The sequence below is a fragment of the Eurytemora carolleeae genome, unplaced genomic scaffold, assembly GCF_000591075.1.
Source record: "Eurytemora carolleeae unplaced genomic scaffold, Eaff_2.0 scaffold245, whole genome shotgun sequence".
NCBI lineage: Eukaryota > Metazoa > Arthropoda > Copepoda > Calanoida > Temoridae > Eurytemora > Eurytemora carolleeae.
Window position 1 is genome coordinate 224,894 of NW_019396390.1, and position 17,817 is coordinate 242,710.

The window sequence follows — 17,817 nt, forward strand, 5'->3', positions numbered from 1 at the left end:
CTGGGACCGGAAAGGTTGATCCGGATCGGAAATTCAAATGTACTACGGCTGCCCGTGATATTATATATATATAATACATTTATCATATATTATATATAATATATATACAATACATATATTTACATATAATGAACATCTAATTAAACTAAACGGAGAAGAGACATTGACTAACACTGAATAAGAATTTTGAGCATAAAAATAACTATTTTCCTTTTAATAAATGAAAATTTTCTGGATTTTCTAACGGCAAAGGGCTGCTTAGAAGTGTTGTATATTTTTCTACACAATCTCAGTTCTTTTTTAAAATTCGAAATCAAATTATTTTGCTTCAATAAATGCCGCTAAGGTCGCTGCATTATATGTTTCCATGACACTGTGTGCTCCGTCCTGCAACCCCCAGGACAATAGAATAAGTGAATTTAATCATAGTTCCAAGAAATATATACATAGGATTATTAACTTTTACTAAAATATTTACCTCTCTTTTTTGTTAAAATCCAATTTTTAGAAATTATTTCAAAAAGTTGTCCATCGAAAAAATGTTTATTAAAATTCGAAAAAATGTTTTTTAAAAAGTTAAATTTAATTTACTATAAATTTACTTACCTAAAATTTTTGGAAGGGGTTGGGATTTTTAAAAAAAATGGTTGGAGTCGTCCTATTCTTACCTTGAGATTGTGACCCATCTCTTTGCGAATTAATTATCATAATTAAGATTATAATATATTTGATCCTTGAACCACTCCTGTATGCTGAGTCCATTAGCGCCTGATCCAATCAGGGTTCAGTCATGTGTTTGGTGTCTATTCTGAACCAAAAGAAATAGTATGGCGGTAACATCTATCTTTCTATCTATTTCATTATCCAATCGGAGTTATGAATCCTTCAATCGGCGCTATCAGTAAATGTAAATATTTACTTCTACTGAAACTATATGGAACGAGAGGTGTAACAAATTAGAGAACATTTTTTACAAGAACTGAACACTTGCCACAATTGCGTAGACCTTTGATATTTCAAACTCTGAATTTTGTTAGATCAAATAGTCTTAGTTTAAAATATCAAAGGGTACACAATCATGGTTGCCAAGATATAGATAAAAAAGATCAGATAATTAGAGTTTGAGACGAGTGTTTAGTTTCTTTATTCAAAAGTATCCGTCCCCCTGATCCTGGTGTACCGCTGAAGTTGAATAAATGAATACAAATAAAGTTCAAAGACCTCAAAGACATTAATATGTATTTCTTTTTGCAATAAACAGCAATTACGATCTTTTTAAAACCATCTCCCATCCCCAACCTTGCCCCTACCCAACTTCTCACCCCTTCTCCCATTCTCTCCAGCTCCCCCTTCCCTCATTTCTCATTTAATTTTAATCCTCATGTTTATATGCCAATTATACAGCTCTAACATTGTTAGAAATAATTATTTCACATGTTGAGACGTCAAGTTCTTTTCATGTGTTAGAAAAGTGACAGATTTTTTTTCGAAATCTTAACGTAAAATCACAATTTTGTAGAAAGATGGAAAGCAAAGATAAGGATTCGGATGATTATGATCATTTTGAAATTCAGGTAATTTTAAATTGTTAAATTTATTGGGTCGGTCCTAGTATACGATTTTTGGACCCCCCCCCGCCCCCCCCTCCTATCAATTTTGTACATGACCATTTATTTTTCAGCAAATTTATTATTATTTATTTTTTTGTTATTTAGGGTTAGGTTAGGTTAAGATACTTTCTGGGCCGAGCGCTGCGGCTAGGATGGGCTTGGGGCTTGGCGCTACGGCCACGGGTTAGGTTAAGTTAAGAAACTTCCTGTAACACCCATGTACAAAATTGATAGGAGGGGGGGGGGGGCCAAAAATCGTATACTAGGAAATTACCAATTTATTTTATAGTACTTTTTTCAATATTATTAGAAAATAATGCGCGTGCGCGTGCATATGTGTACAATTGAATTTTTCATTGTATTTCTAAAAATCGGGTTGTCAAGGCACTATACTACTTACATTGAATAATTGGTATGTTTTAACTCCAAGAACATTTCTATATTTGATGATGTAACTGTCTTAATTCTTCGCACTGGCGGAGACTTTGATAAAGAAACCAGGCTTAAGTTTTGAAAACAAGATCAAGAAATTAAGTTTAAGTTCAACATTTTTTCGTAAGCTCTAGAAACCTGCGGTGGAAATTTCAGGTTCCTAAAGTGAGCTTAAGTAGTAAGTACTGTTGAATGATTTTGAGAACCTCATGATTAAGCTCAGATCAAGAAACACAGCTTTACAATTTATATCATGGCGTTGTACTTACAGTGCCCGATATCAGACCACTGCGATCTTGCCAGGCTATATTTGTTGCTACGTCGACTCTACACTGGTATTCCAGACTGGACAGTACGAATGAATGCATATACAGCACATGTTGTACCGACTAGGATCAAGCAACTTTTAGACTGTGAGACAAAAATCAGAATTTTGCCAATTATGCCTTTAATACTAAATCTAGAGAGAAGAACGTTACAGTTGTTAAATATTCATGTCTAAGGCTACAAACAAGTATAAGTGAGTAAAACTAATATCCTAGGGATTGCGAGAATTCAAAATTAACACAGCCTTGATAATTGATGAATAAATTGTTTCTTTATTCCTTTATATTTATCCAATATGTTTAGTTACCTAAATTGAGAGCGGATCTTGGAAGAAATGCTCTTACTCTAGGAGATCTCAGGAAAATTACTATTTTCTAATTTAAAAATATTTAAAAAGAATTTTAAGAAATTAGACTGGTTTCAATTCAATCTGTGGATTTTAAATAAAAATTCCTAAATATTTCAAGCAATAAAGTAATTTTTAAATTGGTCTTTGGAATTTATAGTTTTTGCATTAAAAAACTAAACTTTTTTTTTCGTCATTTTTTTCTGTTAGAAAATACAATTAATTGTTTAGGGATAAATATCATTTTCGCCGCGGGGCGCCAATCAAGATTACACAAAAGTAAGATCTAAAAAATACTCAATTTTTTTATAAAAACAATTAAAGATCAATATATTGTGAACAATCTATTTAAGGGTAAAGAAATGCGCGAAAGCCACTTCTGCCGCCATTTCTCGGATCTCCATAGTTGCTGTACTTTCATCATTAGGTTCGTACAGTTATATTCATTCTAAATCCTTTAGTTTCTTCTTTATAGTGTTCAAATTCTTTTTCGATTATTTTTTCATTGTTCAAAATTTTTCTTCCTTTTCGTGATCAACCTTTCTTTAAAGGGACTGTAGGTGTAATTTTATAAAAGAGTGGCATTTTTTGATTCACAACGGTACCCTTTGAACCTTTATCTTATCAATATTGTGGAAGCTATATCACGCACCTCTGCCCCTTTAGTAAACGTAAATTCAACCTATATGAAGCATAAAGTCTGACCGCGTCAACCTTGTTGCACCGGCTAGTCCTGTCCATAGAGCTAGGTACAGTACAAACTGGGAACGAAAATGTTGACCCGACTCAGAACATCAAATGTACTACGGCTGCTCGTGATACAGGGTGTCCCAAAAAACATGGGAATTCAGTGACGAATTGGATATCGTCTTTGTTATGAATTAGCATTGTAATACCTAATTTCAAAATCCATAATATCAATATGTTTGCTATAGTTTATTTTATTAAAAGGGTAAAAGACTGTAAAGATGTGTTTAAAATGTCTCCGAAAGATGAACAGTGGAGACGGACAAGTTTACTCTGTTTGCATACTGCAATTTTCTTGTTTTACTAAGCACAACCGTATGCAGTCAAAACATAAACAAACAAAATGTGAACATAGCAGACGAAACTCTTACAGATTACAGCTTTCTCAGTAGGTATCACTTTACTAAATCAAAGAATTATTTGAAAATACGATATCGAATTCGTCACTGAATTCCCATGTTTATTGGGACACCCTGTATATATGTATATTTATATAATAATCTCCACATAGAAATCTGCAGTAAAGAGACTGTAAGTGTAATTATAAGTGCCCCTCCATGTAAAGATGCCATGCCCGATTCACAACAATACCCTTAAAACCTTTATCTGATCAATAATGTGGAAGATATTGTGGTTTTTCTAGGTTTAAAAGTGTTTATTTTTGATAATTCCTGCATATTTTCCTGCATTAAAAATGTGCAAGTCACTTTTGTTGAGAACCCACAGTTGACAGTAATCATTTTTAAAAATTGTAAATATTGATATCTACTTGATCAGACAATGCTTTTAAGGATACCGTTGTGAATCGGACATTGCCTTCTTTGCATGGATTTAATTCATACTGTTCTTATAGTACCACCTATAACCTGGATACCGAAGTATGACTTTAAGAAGAACATCGCCGCTGATTTGATCGCCGGATTCACTGTGGCCATCATGCACATACCTCAGGTAGGGGGTGAGATATTGTTGTCATCGAATACATCAATACAAGGAAGACAACTTTCAATTTTGATTTCTAGCAAGTTGTTAAATAGCATGGATACTCATTAACTATAGAAGTCAATAGAAGTTGTCAATTAAAAAAGCTTCTATTTGATTACTTATAAACTTGTAATTCAAAAAAGCTTGTTAACAAGCAAAACTTAAAAAATCGTCTTCTTTGTATCGATGTAATCGCATACCTCTGTACTGTACTTTTTAATGTAATTGGGGTTGAGCAATTCGAATTAAAAATGACAAAACCTATTTAAATGAAATTTCTTGTTGCTAAGGAATTAATTGTTAAATGTTCAGGGTATGGCGTATGGACTGCTGGCTGGTGTAGACCCTGTTGTTGGAATCTATACAGCCTTCTTCCCAGTTCTTCTTTATGTTTTCTTCGGAACCATGCCACACGTCTCCATGGGCTCCTTTGCGGTCATCAGTATCATGGTCGCTAAACCAGTTGCCAGGTAATCATTGCTAAACCAGTTGCCAGGTAAACATTGCTAAACCAGTTTCCAGGTAATCATTGCTAAACCAGTTTCCAGATAAACATTGCTAAACCAGTTTTCAGGTAAACATTGATAAACCAGATTCCAGATAAACATTGCTAAACCAGTTTCCAGGTAAACATTGCTAAACCAGTTTCTAGGTAAACATTGATAAACCAGTTTCTAGGTAAACATTGATAAACCAGTTTCTAGGTAAACATTGATAAACCAGTTTCCAGGTAAACATTGATAAACCAGTTTCTAGGTAAACATTGATAAACCAGTTTCCAGATAAACATTGCTTAACCAGTTTTTCAGGTAAACATTGATAAACCAGTTTCCAGATAAACATTGCTAAACCAGTTTAAGTCAAAAAGTTAGTTAGTAACACCCAAAAATGTAGTCTTTTTATGGTGAACAAAACAAGTTCAGATGGAAGGGGGGGCAAAAAAAACTTAAAAAAGGTATTAATATTTTTTTTAAAAAGGGGTTTCTAAGGAGGGGGCACAATGTTGCCAAGGGGGGGGCCAAAAAATTGTGCCCCCCAAAACAAAAGCTCTCGTACGCCCCTGTTTCCAGGTAAACATTGAAAAACCAGTTTCTAGGTAAACATTGCTAAGCCAGTTTTTCAGGTAAACATCGCTAAAACAGTTTCCAACACTTAATTTATTTTTCTAAATGATTTTTAGGCTTGGCTCTGACGTAGACGATCCCACAGAGGCAATGAATGAAGAAAACATTTATTCCACTATTCAATCTGTACTGTACTGTACTGTACTGTACTGTAATGTACTGTACTGTACTGTACTGTACTCTGTACTCCCACAAGTTAACAATATGCTTAATCACTCACATCTGTATAAATCATGAACATGTATAAATGTAAAAAATGGAGAATTTCCGCTAAATTTATGTAATTATGATATTAAAACAAACAAACATGTGAGTGTATTACGCAGAATAAACAGTTTCGTAAGTTAAAGTTAGAAGAACAAAATAATTATATTATTGTTTTGATAATCAAAGCAAATGTATACAAATTTAAAATTAGGCATTATTAAATAATAAAAAAAGTTGCTGAGCTGGGGCAATAATGAGCAATACATTCTGTAGAAAAAGTAATAAATATTTTGCCAGAATACTGTGGATAATTTATACTTTTTATTAAATATTATCTTTTTTATCAGAAATATGAAAAAATTGAAAGACTAAAAATTTTGAAAAAAATTATATAAAACGATTTTTCGCTAATATTCCCTTTAGAGCATGGCGATAACTCCTTTAATAAATCCCAACATTTTCTACCAGGATTAATCCAGCTAATTGCTGGGATTGGCAGGCTCGGGTTCCTCTCCATGGTCCTCACGGACACCGTTGTCAGCTCCTTCACAGTCGGAGCATCCTTCCACGTTATCACCAGTCAAATCAAACACGTCCTGGGTATCAGGTAGGGTAGGATACTACTGTAAACACGTCCTAGGTATCAGGTAGGGTAGGATAGTACTGTAAACACGTCCTGGGTATCAGGTAGGGTAGGATAGTACTGGAAACACGTTCTGGGTATCAGGTAGGGTAGGATACTACTGTAAACATGTCCTAGGTATCAGGTAGGATAGGATAGTACTGTAAACACGTCCTGGGTATCAGGTGGGCTAGGATAGTACTGAAAACACGTTCTGGTTATCAGGTAGGGTAGGATAGTACTGTAAACATTACCTGAGTATCAGGTAGGGTAGGATACTACTGTAAACACGTCCTAGGTATCAGGTAGGATAGGATACTATTGTAAACACGTCCTGGGTATCAGATGGGGTAGGATAGTACTGGAAACACGTTCTGGTTATCAGGTAGGGTAGGATAGTACTGTAAACATTACCTGAGTATCAGGTAGGGTAGGATACTACTGTAAACACGTCCTGGATATCAGGTAGGGTAGGATAGTACTGTAAACACGTCCTGGTTATCAGGTAGGGTAGGATAGTACTGCAAGCACGACCTGGGTATCAGGTAGGGTAGGATAGTACTGTAAACATGACCTAGATATCAGGTAAGGTAGGATAGTACTGTAAACACGTCCTGGGTATCAGGTAGGGTAGGACAGTACTGTAAACACGTCCTGGGTATCATGTAGGGTAGGATAGTACTGTAAACACGTCCTGGGTATCAGGTAGGTTAGGATAGTACTGTAAACACGTCCTGGGTATCAGGTAGGGTAGGATAGTAGTGTAAACACGTCCTGGGAATCAGGTAGGACGGGAGACCACATTTTTCAAGACATGCCTACTTTTTCATAGCTATTTAAAACATCAGTTTTTGTACTTTATAACATGCATCTAAATCATGCGTAGTGTACTATAGTGTGGTGTTTTCTATTGTTCTCATAGTTTCTACATGCAAACTCACGTCAATGTCAAATAACTGCTTACAGACATTTTTGCATATTTAAATTCAATAAAAAACAGTCTATGAGGGTAACCTTGAAACTCTTTAATTTTAGTCTCCTGGTAAAAATACGAATCCTTTCTTTTTCCGGCAGATTTTTCAGAATTTCATATTTTAAACCTTATAACAGACGTAAAAGTAAAGCGGAAAGGAATTAAGTTTTTGCCACAAACTTTGATTTTCCAATCCCTATATCTGAACAACCCAAAGGTTTAAATCATCAGGTTGCAAAGATATAAGGATTCGAAAGATTGGTTTTGTGGCAAAGACTCAATTCCTTTGAAAAAAAATCTTGTTTACTAATTTTACAAACTATAGATTTATTAAAACATTTTGGCGGAAAAAAATATATTAAAAATATATTTTAACTAGCTTAAAACTTTTCCATTTAACATGATTATAGTCTTTTATGTAACTTTTCAAAATAGTCTTAATAATACAATTAAATATCATTTAATTTTATAGCATTGCATGTGAATGTTTTTTTTCAGGGTTCGGAAATGATCTTGCATTAATTTAGTATCTTTATAATACAATATATTTAGATTAATTTTAATCAACCAATACAAGGTACGTCCTTTTATGTTTTTTTTTGTACGCTATAATCCAGTATATTTTACTCCCCAACACTCTAAGAATAATTAATATAAAACATTAGTATTAATTATGATATTTTTGCATAACACCTGCAAACTCTTCTTCAAATATGAAGTAAAAAGAAAGAGCAAGGAAATAGTCTAAATACTGTGATATAAATAAGAAATGTTAAGATAAAAACGATGTGCTGGGTTGGAGTTACAGATAAGAAGCTTAAGGCTTCAAATAAGGAATGAAAGAGCACAAGGGAAACGCTGTTCATGTGTTATATAGCATTCAGTTTAACGCTTTAGAGCATAAGCAATGAAGCAAGATAACTCAATGTGCTTAAAGTTTTACAAATGTCGTCTTAATTTAGAATTCCTCGGCATGCTGGTATTGGTCGCCTGGTTCTTACCTACTATGATCTAGGTACAAATGTACATGAGTTATTACAGTACAGTACAGTACAGTACAGTACAGTACAGTACAGTACAGTACAGTACAGTACAGTACAGTTTTGTACGAATAGTTAAATTTCTTAGATTTATTAAATAACTGTTTTGTAAATAAAACTGTATCTAAAATAAAATTTTCTCATTTTAGATATTTTTTAGGTCGAAAGGTTCCCACAACTAACTTAATAACTCTGGCTATATCTGCTGCTACTATTGCAGTAAGCTTGTTCATTGATCTCTTCATTGGACCTAAACTCAAAACTAAATGCAGGTACACATAAATTTGGCTTGTCTGTCTGTTTGTATGTTTGTATCCAATAAACGACAAAACGGCTGAACCGATCGGGCCCAAATTTTTTGTGAGACATCACGTGACCACAGGGAAGGTTTATGAATGATAAAAATTAAAAAAGGTTTTAAAGGTTTTTAATTTTGTAAAAAAATTTAAATTCTTGAAAATCCGCGAATTTTTTTTTAAATCCGCAAAATTTTTTTCTTCTTTGGTTTAAAATGTAAACAAAAAGAACATGTTCACAATTTAAATAGAAGATGGGCAAGAAGCGGCCTTAAAGCCTAGAAAGAAGGGCATGGAGCGCCTTGAATTTCTAGTATATATAATTTAGCTTGTCTGTCTGTCTTGTTTGTCTGTTTGTTTGTATCCAATAAACGTCAAAACGGCTGAACCGATCGGCCCCACTTTTTGTGTTGGACATCACGTGATCATAGGGAAGGTGTTGTAATAATCAAAATTAAAAAAAATTTGTGTTTAAGTTTTTTATTTTTTGTAAAAATTTGAAAATGCGGCGAAAAAATGTTATGAAATCCGCAAACTTTTTTCTTTTTGTTTTATTCTGTACAAAGAGAAGATGCTCACAGATAAAGCCACAATTAAAAGTTGAAATAGAAGATGGGAGCCAAGCGCCCTAAAAGCCTAATATATATATATATATGGACAATTTTAGAACTGATTACTCGCATCAAACTTTGCATTCGAACGTCGTAGAATCATTGATATTTCAAACTATTGCTTCTGCTGGTTACCTAGTCAAAGTTTCAAATTTTTCATGTTTTCACCATCAGGTTAAAGAGATATAAGGATTAGTGAACTAGAGTTTGTGGCAAGTGTTCAATTCCTTTGACGGGAAGTTTGAAAAAGTTTCTCAAAATTCTTTTTGGATTTGTAAAATATAAATTTTCATAATATTTGTAATTAAAATATGACATCAGTCAAAACTTCTTAAAATCAATAATGTTTTAGTTTTAAAAAGTGGCATATGCATCTTGATAAATAAAAATGTAAAAAGATATTAGTCAATTAAAATAAATAACTCGTTAATGTATTTACAAAATATATTGTTTTTACTAAGTACATAAAAATAAAAAATAAATCCCAGTTTAATGTACATTGTATAAACATACAATGTACATAATATGTACATAATATGTACATACGACTTTATTAATTCTAATAATAATACATTTTACGAGTTCACCACTTTCAAGAACTATTTACATGAGTTCGCGGAATTTTTTTTAAGATCAAAAACAAAAAGTTTGCTTCTAAAAATACCAAAATTGTTAAAATGCTTCAAACTAAAACTGACAAATTTGCGAAATCTTAAATTTGTATTGTTTAATAGTGGAAAGAAATTAAGCTTTTAAAAAAAAGTATTTATAAAAAGTACAAAAAAGAACGAAAACCGTTTTCAGTTCAGATTTCATTTGACATAGATTAATAAAGGAATTGAGTCTTTGCCACAAATCCTGATTTTCTAATTCCTTCATCTTTGCAACCCAATGTTGTAGACCTTATATTTCAAACTATGAATTCTGTTGGATCAAATAAGCTAAAAGCTTACAATTTAATATCAAAGATTAAAAATAAAGGGATTAGAAAATTTCAGTTTGTGGCAAAGACTCAATTCCTATTTGAACAGAATATATTTTTTTTAGGTTTCCTCTTCCTACTCAGCTCTCCTTGATTATACTATTCACAACTTTATCCCACTTCCTGGGTTTCAGAGATATTCATCATGTTAGGTAGTAAACCAGCTCTCCTTGATTATATTATTCAGGGATATACATCATGTTAGGTAATAAACCAGCTCTCCTTGATTATATTATTCAGGGATATACATCATGTTAGGTAGTAAACCAGCTCTCCTTGATTATATTATTCAGGGATATTCATTAATTATAGAAGTCCCGTTTATAGAGAAAAGTAATGGTTTGGAAATGTTAATGATGCATATTGGAAATGCCATGTATTCTTGATATCAAGACACTACTACTCCAAACCAAAAAGAAGAGGCATCATGAACTTTTAAACAAAAAAATTATTCTTTTTTAAAGGAACTAACTAATTTTTTCTTTCTCTAATTTTGTAGTATTTGATGTCTTAGAGCGCTAAAAAATATGTTGATAAGGGATACGACGATTTTTTTACCGCTAGGTGGCCATACCGAGTTAAATCCCTGAAACATCGAGAGCAGAGACACCTAGCGGCCAAATAAACGTCGTTAAAAGTACATCGTATACAAAGAATTTTTTAAATGAAATTTACAACCTATAAAAAAATTTTAAATGAAATTTACAACCTATAAAAATGTCGAATTGAATTCGTCATTTTTATAGGTTGTACATTTGATTATTTTATTAGGACCATAGAGAGTATTGGAGAGATCCCTACTGGACTACCCTACCCAACCTTCCCTTTGCTTAAACTTATTCCTATGGTGAAATATTTCATTAAAATAATTAGATATTCCAGTTCTCTGATATCATGGTTAAGAAAATATCTATCTATCTATCATTGTAAAGACGACATTAACAATTCTGACTGAAAGCCAGGAGGATGGGATCACTGTTTTTAATGCCAAATGTAATGATTTTGGAACACACAGAAACGTGTTTTTGAAGTACAAAAGACTGATGATATTGAACCATTGCATACCAACAACGCTTCTTGGACATACTTTTACATTACATCTCTATCACTTAATAAATTACATTACATCTCTATCACTTAATAAATTACATTACATCTCTATCGCTTAATAAATTACATTACATCTCTATCACTTAATAAATTACATAACATCTCTATCGCGCTTAATAAATTTTAAAAAAAAGTTTAAGAAAAAAGTTCAGCTTTTTATCACAAAAGTAAATAGACGTTTGAAAATAATCCCACTCTACGTTATTGAGGAGATCATTTTATGCAAAATTATTTTACTAGGTTTTTGCTGATGCCCTGGCCCCAGCAATTGTTTCCTTCACTGTTGGTGTTGGTCTTGGTAAAATGTTTGGAAAGAAGCATGGATACAAGGTTCAGGAGAACCAGGAGCTACTTGGTCAGGTAGAGATATAAGGAGGATATAATACTAGGGATACAAGGTTCAGGAGAACCAGGAGCTACTTGGTCAGGTAGAGATATAAGGAGGATATACTACTAGAGATACAAGGAGAACCAGGATCTACTTGGTCAGGTAGAGATATAAAGAGGATATACTACTAGATATACAAGGAGAACCAGGAGCTACTTGGTCAGGTAGAGATATAAAGAGGATATACTACTAGGGATACAAGGAGAACAAGTAGCTACTTGGTCAGGTAGAGAAATAAGGAGGATATACTACTAGAGATACAAGGAGAATCAGGAGCTACTTGGTCAGGTAGAGAAATAAGGAGCATATACTACTAGGGATACAAGGAGAACCAGGAGCTACTTGGTCAGGTAGAGATATAAAGAGGATATACTAGGGATACAAGGTTCAGGAGAACCAGGAGCTACTTGGTCAGGTAGAGATATAAGGAGGATATAATACTAGGGATACAAGGAGAACAAGTAGCTACTTGGTCAGGTAGAGAAATAAGGAGGATATACTACTAGAGATACAAGGAGAACCAGGATATACTTGGTCAGGTAGAGAAATAAGGAGGATATACTACTAGAGATACAAGGAGAACCAGGAGCTACTTGGTCAGGTAGAGAAATAAGGAGGATATACTAGAGATACAAGGAGAACCAGGATCTACTTGGTCAGGTAGAGAAATAAGGAGGATATAGTACTAGGGATACAAGGATAACCAGGAGCTACTTGGTCAGGTAGGGACATAAGGAGGATATAATACTAGGGATACAAGGAGAACCAGGAGCTACTTGGTCAGGTAGAGAAATAAGGAGGATATACAAGAGATACAAGGTTCAGGAGAACCAGGAGCTACTTGGCCAGGTAGAGAAATAAGGAGAATATTCTAGGAATACAAGGTTCAGGAGAACCAGAAGCTATCCGGTGAGGTATTAAATACGGGGAATTCATCCGAAGTAAAGAGTAAGGTTCAATTGAACCAGTAGATACTGGTCAGGTATTTAATACGCGGGATTCTTCTGAAGTGTAGAATAAGATTCAAGAGAACCATGAGATGTATAGCGTATGGTGTAAATGTACAATTAAATTATTTACTTCGGAGCGCTATACTTAAGAGCAATTTTGTAGATACAATATTTTTGTTAAAAAATATTATTCCATATGGTTTCTTTACATTTTCTTTTTGTTTTCTGGATTTCATAAATTAAAATCTACGCAAATGTGAAACCAACCCCCCCCCCCAAAAAAAACTCGGGAGTTTTGTTCAACGATACTCTTAGGGTTATAGTTAGGTACTAAGAATAATTTATTATAGGGTGTATCCAATATATTTGGAAGCATGTTCAGCTGTATCCCAATGTCAGGCTCTCTCTCAAGATCAGTGGTTCAAGAAGCTAGTGGATGCAAGTAAGTTTTAAGAGCTGACAACATTTAAACAGAAAGATTTAATCCGATTCAAATGAGTTAAAGTCGATTGTTCCTTGCAGGGAGTTTAACAATCTCTCAATGGCTACATACAAAAGTGATTTTACAGAAATTCGAATTTTTAGGATTTCAGTAAAATGAATTAGATATCAGGAAAATTGGGAAATATATATTTTTAAATACGTATTAAAGGGACTGTACGCGTAATTTAAAGTGACTCTCTCTGAAAAGATGACAATGCCCGATTCACAACACTACCCTTAAAAACTCTCTCTGATGAATTATGAATTAGAAATTAATTTTTATAATTTGGAAAACCTGGTTATTTTCAATTGTGGTTTCTATACAAAAGTGACTTGCGAATTTCTATACTTCAGGAAAACATATAAAAATGATAAAAATTTAAATACTTCTGAACACGTCATTATCTTTATCATTATTGATCAGATAAAGGTTTCAAGGGAACCATTGAAAATAGGGCATTGCCATTTTTGCATTGAGGGTCACTTGAAATTATGCTTACAGTCCCTTTAAACATGTTTCTGTACTAATATTTAGGAGCCAGATAACCAGCCTGACATCTGCCTTTCTTCTTCTCTGGGTTCTACTCTACCTGGGACCATTGTTCAAAACCCTTCCTGTCTGTGTTCTGGCGTCCATTATACTTGCATCTCTTGTTGGCATCGTTAAAAAGGTAAAATATAAAAAAACATAGCTATTAAAGAAAATAAGTTTTCTTTAACTTATTTTAAAAATTGCAAATGTAGTTAAATTAATAAGTTTCCATAACATTTTGATCAAATTATTGAGCGTATTTAAATCCCTTCGAAATTATGAAATTTTTGATCGAAATTACAAAAAGGATGTTTGGTACATCACATTCGTTGTGTTATTGTATTGTATACACTGTGCACTGTACAGTGTACATTGTTTAATGTACAATGTACATACAGTATAGTAGTAAGGATACTGGGTTCCACGCACTAATGAACTACATAGAAAGTTTTATGACGAAAAAGAAAGCTCCTAACTCTATTTTGTTAGTATAAAACAAAATTGACACTATTTTTTTTTAGGTGCAAAATACATGTATAAAGATAGATAATACAATTTTAGCTAAAATTGCTTATATATAAGTTATCTATGTTTACTTATTTATCTATGTATGTTTAGGTCATGGAAGTACGCAAGTATTTTGCTCTGTCTACACACGATGGGTTTATCTGGTTAATCACTTTCCTTTCTACTGTTCTACTTGATGTAGATTATGGTAATATAATCCAGGAATGGAAACTTTTGAACAAATTCCTAAAGAGTTAAGCATTTACTTATCTCGTGGAGTTTATCTAGAACCTTTCTTTAACAAGAGATTAAACCAGTAAGATAAGTTTTTTTTTATCTACTTCATAACACTTTTAATTTGAAGTGATTGAGTATACCTTATCCGTGAAAACAGCTGACTCGTCTTTTACGATCTCTTGCGGGTTAAAGTAATATTTGTGTGGCTTAGAACTTCTAAGATATAATTAAAGACACGGATTTGTACTTTCTTGTTACGAGGGGATCAACAATTCATAAGTTCACACCTCATGAATTTGATAAATCAGTAAACTGACAATATACATTTCAGTATATTTACAAAGGTTCTCATTTCAAAAGTTTGAGGTAAGATTAAGGAACTAAGCTGTTTAGGCTTAAGGCCTTCATCCGATTCACAAGTGTACTATGCGTCAGGCACTTTGTTGAAATTATCTCAAGTTTTAAAAGAAGATGATAAATATTATTATGTATTCTTGATAAGAAAAAGCTATTTTACTGTTGTGGATTAAAAATGCCATGCTATAAATGGAGAGTAACTTTAAAGGAATTGGGTCTTTGCCACAAACTCAAATTTTTTTATGTCTATATCTTTGCAATATGACGGTGCAAACCTTTGGTATTTCAAACTTAGACTATTTGGTCTGACAGAATTAATAGTTAGAAATTTGAAATAGCTACGACATTGGGTCGCAAAGATATGAGGATTTAAAAATTTGAACTTGTGACAAAAACTCAAATCTTTTCGCCTTCTCCTCTTGAAGCATTTTTTTATATTTCCAGGACTAATTGTTGGAGTTTCCTCCTCCCTGATTATTACCTTTGTTCGAGCCACCGTTCCCTCTATCCGGGTCCTGGAGAAGGGAGAGGATGGAGTTTGGTTGAATAAAAAGTATTTTAAAACTGAGGGAGGTATCAAGGTCATTCAGCTGATGGGACCGGTCAATTTTCTAGTCAAGGATTTAGTCAGGTAATATGTGTAATTTACTCGAACTAGGAGCACTTCGCGTCTATCTAAAATTTTAACTCTTAATTGTTATCTGCGGCATCTTCTCCTTCTAAACTATCAAACAATAACAAAAAATGTTTCCGGATTCATCGATACTTTTCGTGGATTTTAAAAAATCGAAATATTTACGGAAAATTTTTAAATTCTTAAAATCCATAAAACTTCACCGGAATCATGTGAGGTCCCACATAAAATTTTGACCCGAATAAACAAGTATGTATATAGTTGAAGTGAAGGCATGCATGTGTCTACACTTCAATATTGTATTTAATTTCTGATATTATACAAATGGTTAAAAATTGTTACAAATAGGGATACACATTGGTTTAAACTAAAAAATACTTTGGAAGTTGTTAAATTATTTACATTTTTAAACCACCCGAAAAGTACATAAACCAACCATTTCTAGTTTAACTACTTTGGAATTAAAAATTAAATAAAAAATATCTGGTTTCAGACATTGTCTTTCTTGCAGGAACCGGAATTAATAAATAGTGCAGGATGTAGTTGAACTACTCAGACTTAGTTGAACCAATTCTCCTATCTAGCTAGTGTGTGGTTCAACTTCCTCTAGCTAGTAATTAAATCTGTTCCTAATAAATCTATTTAGATCTTGGATCAAGGCTGAGGTATCCGGGAGTACTGTTCCTAATAAATCTATTTTAGATCTTGGATCAAGGCCGAGGTATCCGGGAGTACTGTTCCTAATGAATCTATTTTAGATCTTGGATCAAGGCTGAGGTATCCGGGAGTACTGAGAGATACTCCTCCAACGACTCCTTCCGTCCTATGGAGGATATCGTCCTTGATATCACTGGTGTGAGCTACTTAGACCGGGTAGGAGCAGGACTCATCCCTTGGCTGGAGGGAATTGTGAAACAGGACGGACATTCTCTAGGAGTAGTCGCAACCCTGCCCCAGTCCTCCAGTCTTAAACTAGACTGTCAAATTTTTCCAACCTACACAGACGCCATTGTTATCCTAACCAACATGAGCAAACCTAAAGAAGATGAACAAATTGAGATTGAAAAATTTTAAAAATGACCAAAAATAAGTTTATAATATTGGGAACAGGAGGCGGCCGAGGGAGAAAGGTTTAAATACAAAGAATTTTTATCCTTTTCTGGAAATCTCAAGAACTGAGTTTTTAGCACAAATTAAGTTTTTCTGGATTTCCAGAAACATTTAAACAATATTTAAAATCAAAAGAATCGACGATCATTGTTTGCGGGATTACTGCAGTACGATCTTCTAAAGCCACATGTTTAATAGTACATCAGAGAATATAAAAATCAAACTTATTTTCAAAAAAATTTTTACTTTAGTGTAATGTTTGTATTAAAGAATTTATTTCAGATTTATTTCAGACAAAAACTTTGTAAATCTTAGCAATTCTGCTTTAAAGATTTTGTAGTTTAAACTTTTTTAATTGGTGTAGATATGGAGGCCTAAACTTTAGATGAATATTTTCGAAAGTTACGGTTAATTCTAAAAATAGTATAACGAAAACATTTTTCCCAGTAAAATACTAAAACATATCATAATTTTTTTAAAATATTTAATATTTCAAAGCAATCAGCAATGCAACAGTTTTTTGTCACAAATACTCGATTCCTTTTGATCGACAGATTTTTTTTAATTTTTAAGAAAATTAAAAATATTCCAAAATTTTAAAAAATCTCTTGAACTATTGAATATTCTTACATTTCTAACATTTTATTTCATAATTTAAAAACATAACATTTTTCCCAGTAAAATACTAAAACATATCATAATTTTTTTTAAATATTTAATATTTCAAAGCAATCAGCAATGCAACAGTTTTTTGTCACAAATACTCGATTCCTTTTGATCGACAGATTTTTTTTAATTTTTAAGAAAATTAAAAATATTCCAAAATTTTAAAAAATCTTCTGAACTATTGAATATTTTTACCTTTCTAACATTTTTCTCTGGTCTATGGTTTTACACAAAAGATAATAAAAAAGTGTCTGATTTAATTACAATATCGTACTTAGTATTGTTCACATGTGTGTATATTGCAAAATGTATAAATTTAGTTCTTATTTAAAAATGACAATGATAAGTTATTTTGTAATAAATTGATAATATTATTTAAAGCATTATTTTTTATTCCAAGTCAATATTAAAAGTTATTGTTGAATTTTTTAAAAATTGAATTTAAACCATAATGAGGGAGTCGTATTTTAATCTGGAAAAGTGTGGAATTTTAAAATTTCCCCTACTGCATAATTCCGCATGTCACTTTACAGAGAAACCAC

The 17,817-nt window shown here is 32.8% G+C and overlaps 1 protein-coding gene across 1 annotated transcript; it reads left to right on the forward strand.

The window, feature by feature from the left end:
* Positions 1-1,494: 1,494 nt before the first annotated feature.
* Positions 1,495-17,152, forward strand: LOC111702309 (sulfate transporter). The gene is made up of 18 exons (XM_023473953.1): positions 1,495-1,574; positions 2,673-2,728; positions 2,947-2,994; positions 3,069-3,142; positions 4,316-4,413; positions 4,759-4,916; positions 5,627-5,696; positions 6,203-6,384; positions 8,335-8,387; positions 8,573-8,684; positions 10,367-10,453; positions 11,073-11,148; positions 11,652-11,771; positions 13,100-13,191; positions 13,768-13,903; positions 14,383-14,479; positions 15,310-15,496; positions 16,258-17,152. The coding sequence occupies exons 1-18, from the start codon at positions 1,524-1,526 to the stop codon at positions 16,571-16,573; spliced, it is 2,013 nt and encodes a 670-aa protein (XP_023329721.1). The 5' UTR covers positions 1,495-1,523; the 3' UTR covers positions 16,574-17,152.
* The last annotated feature ends 665 nt before the right edge of the window (positions 17,153-17,817 follow it).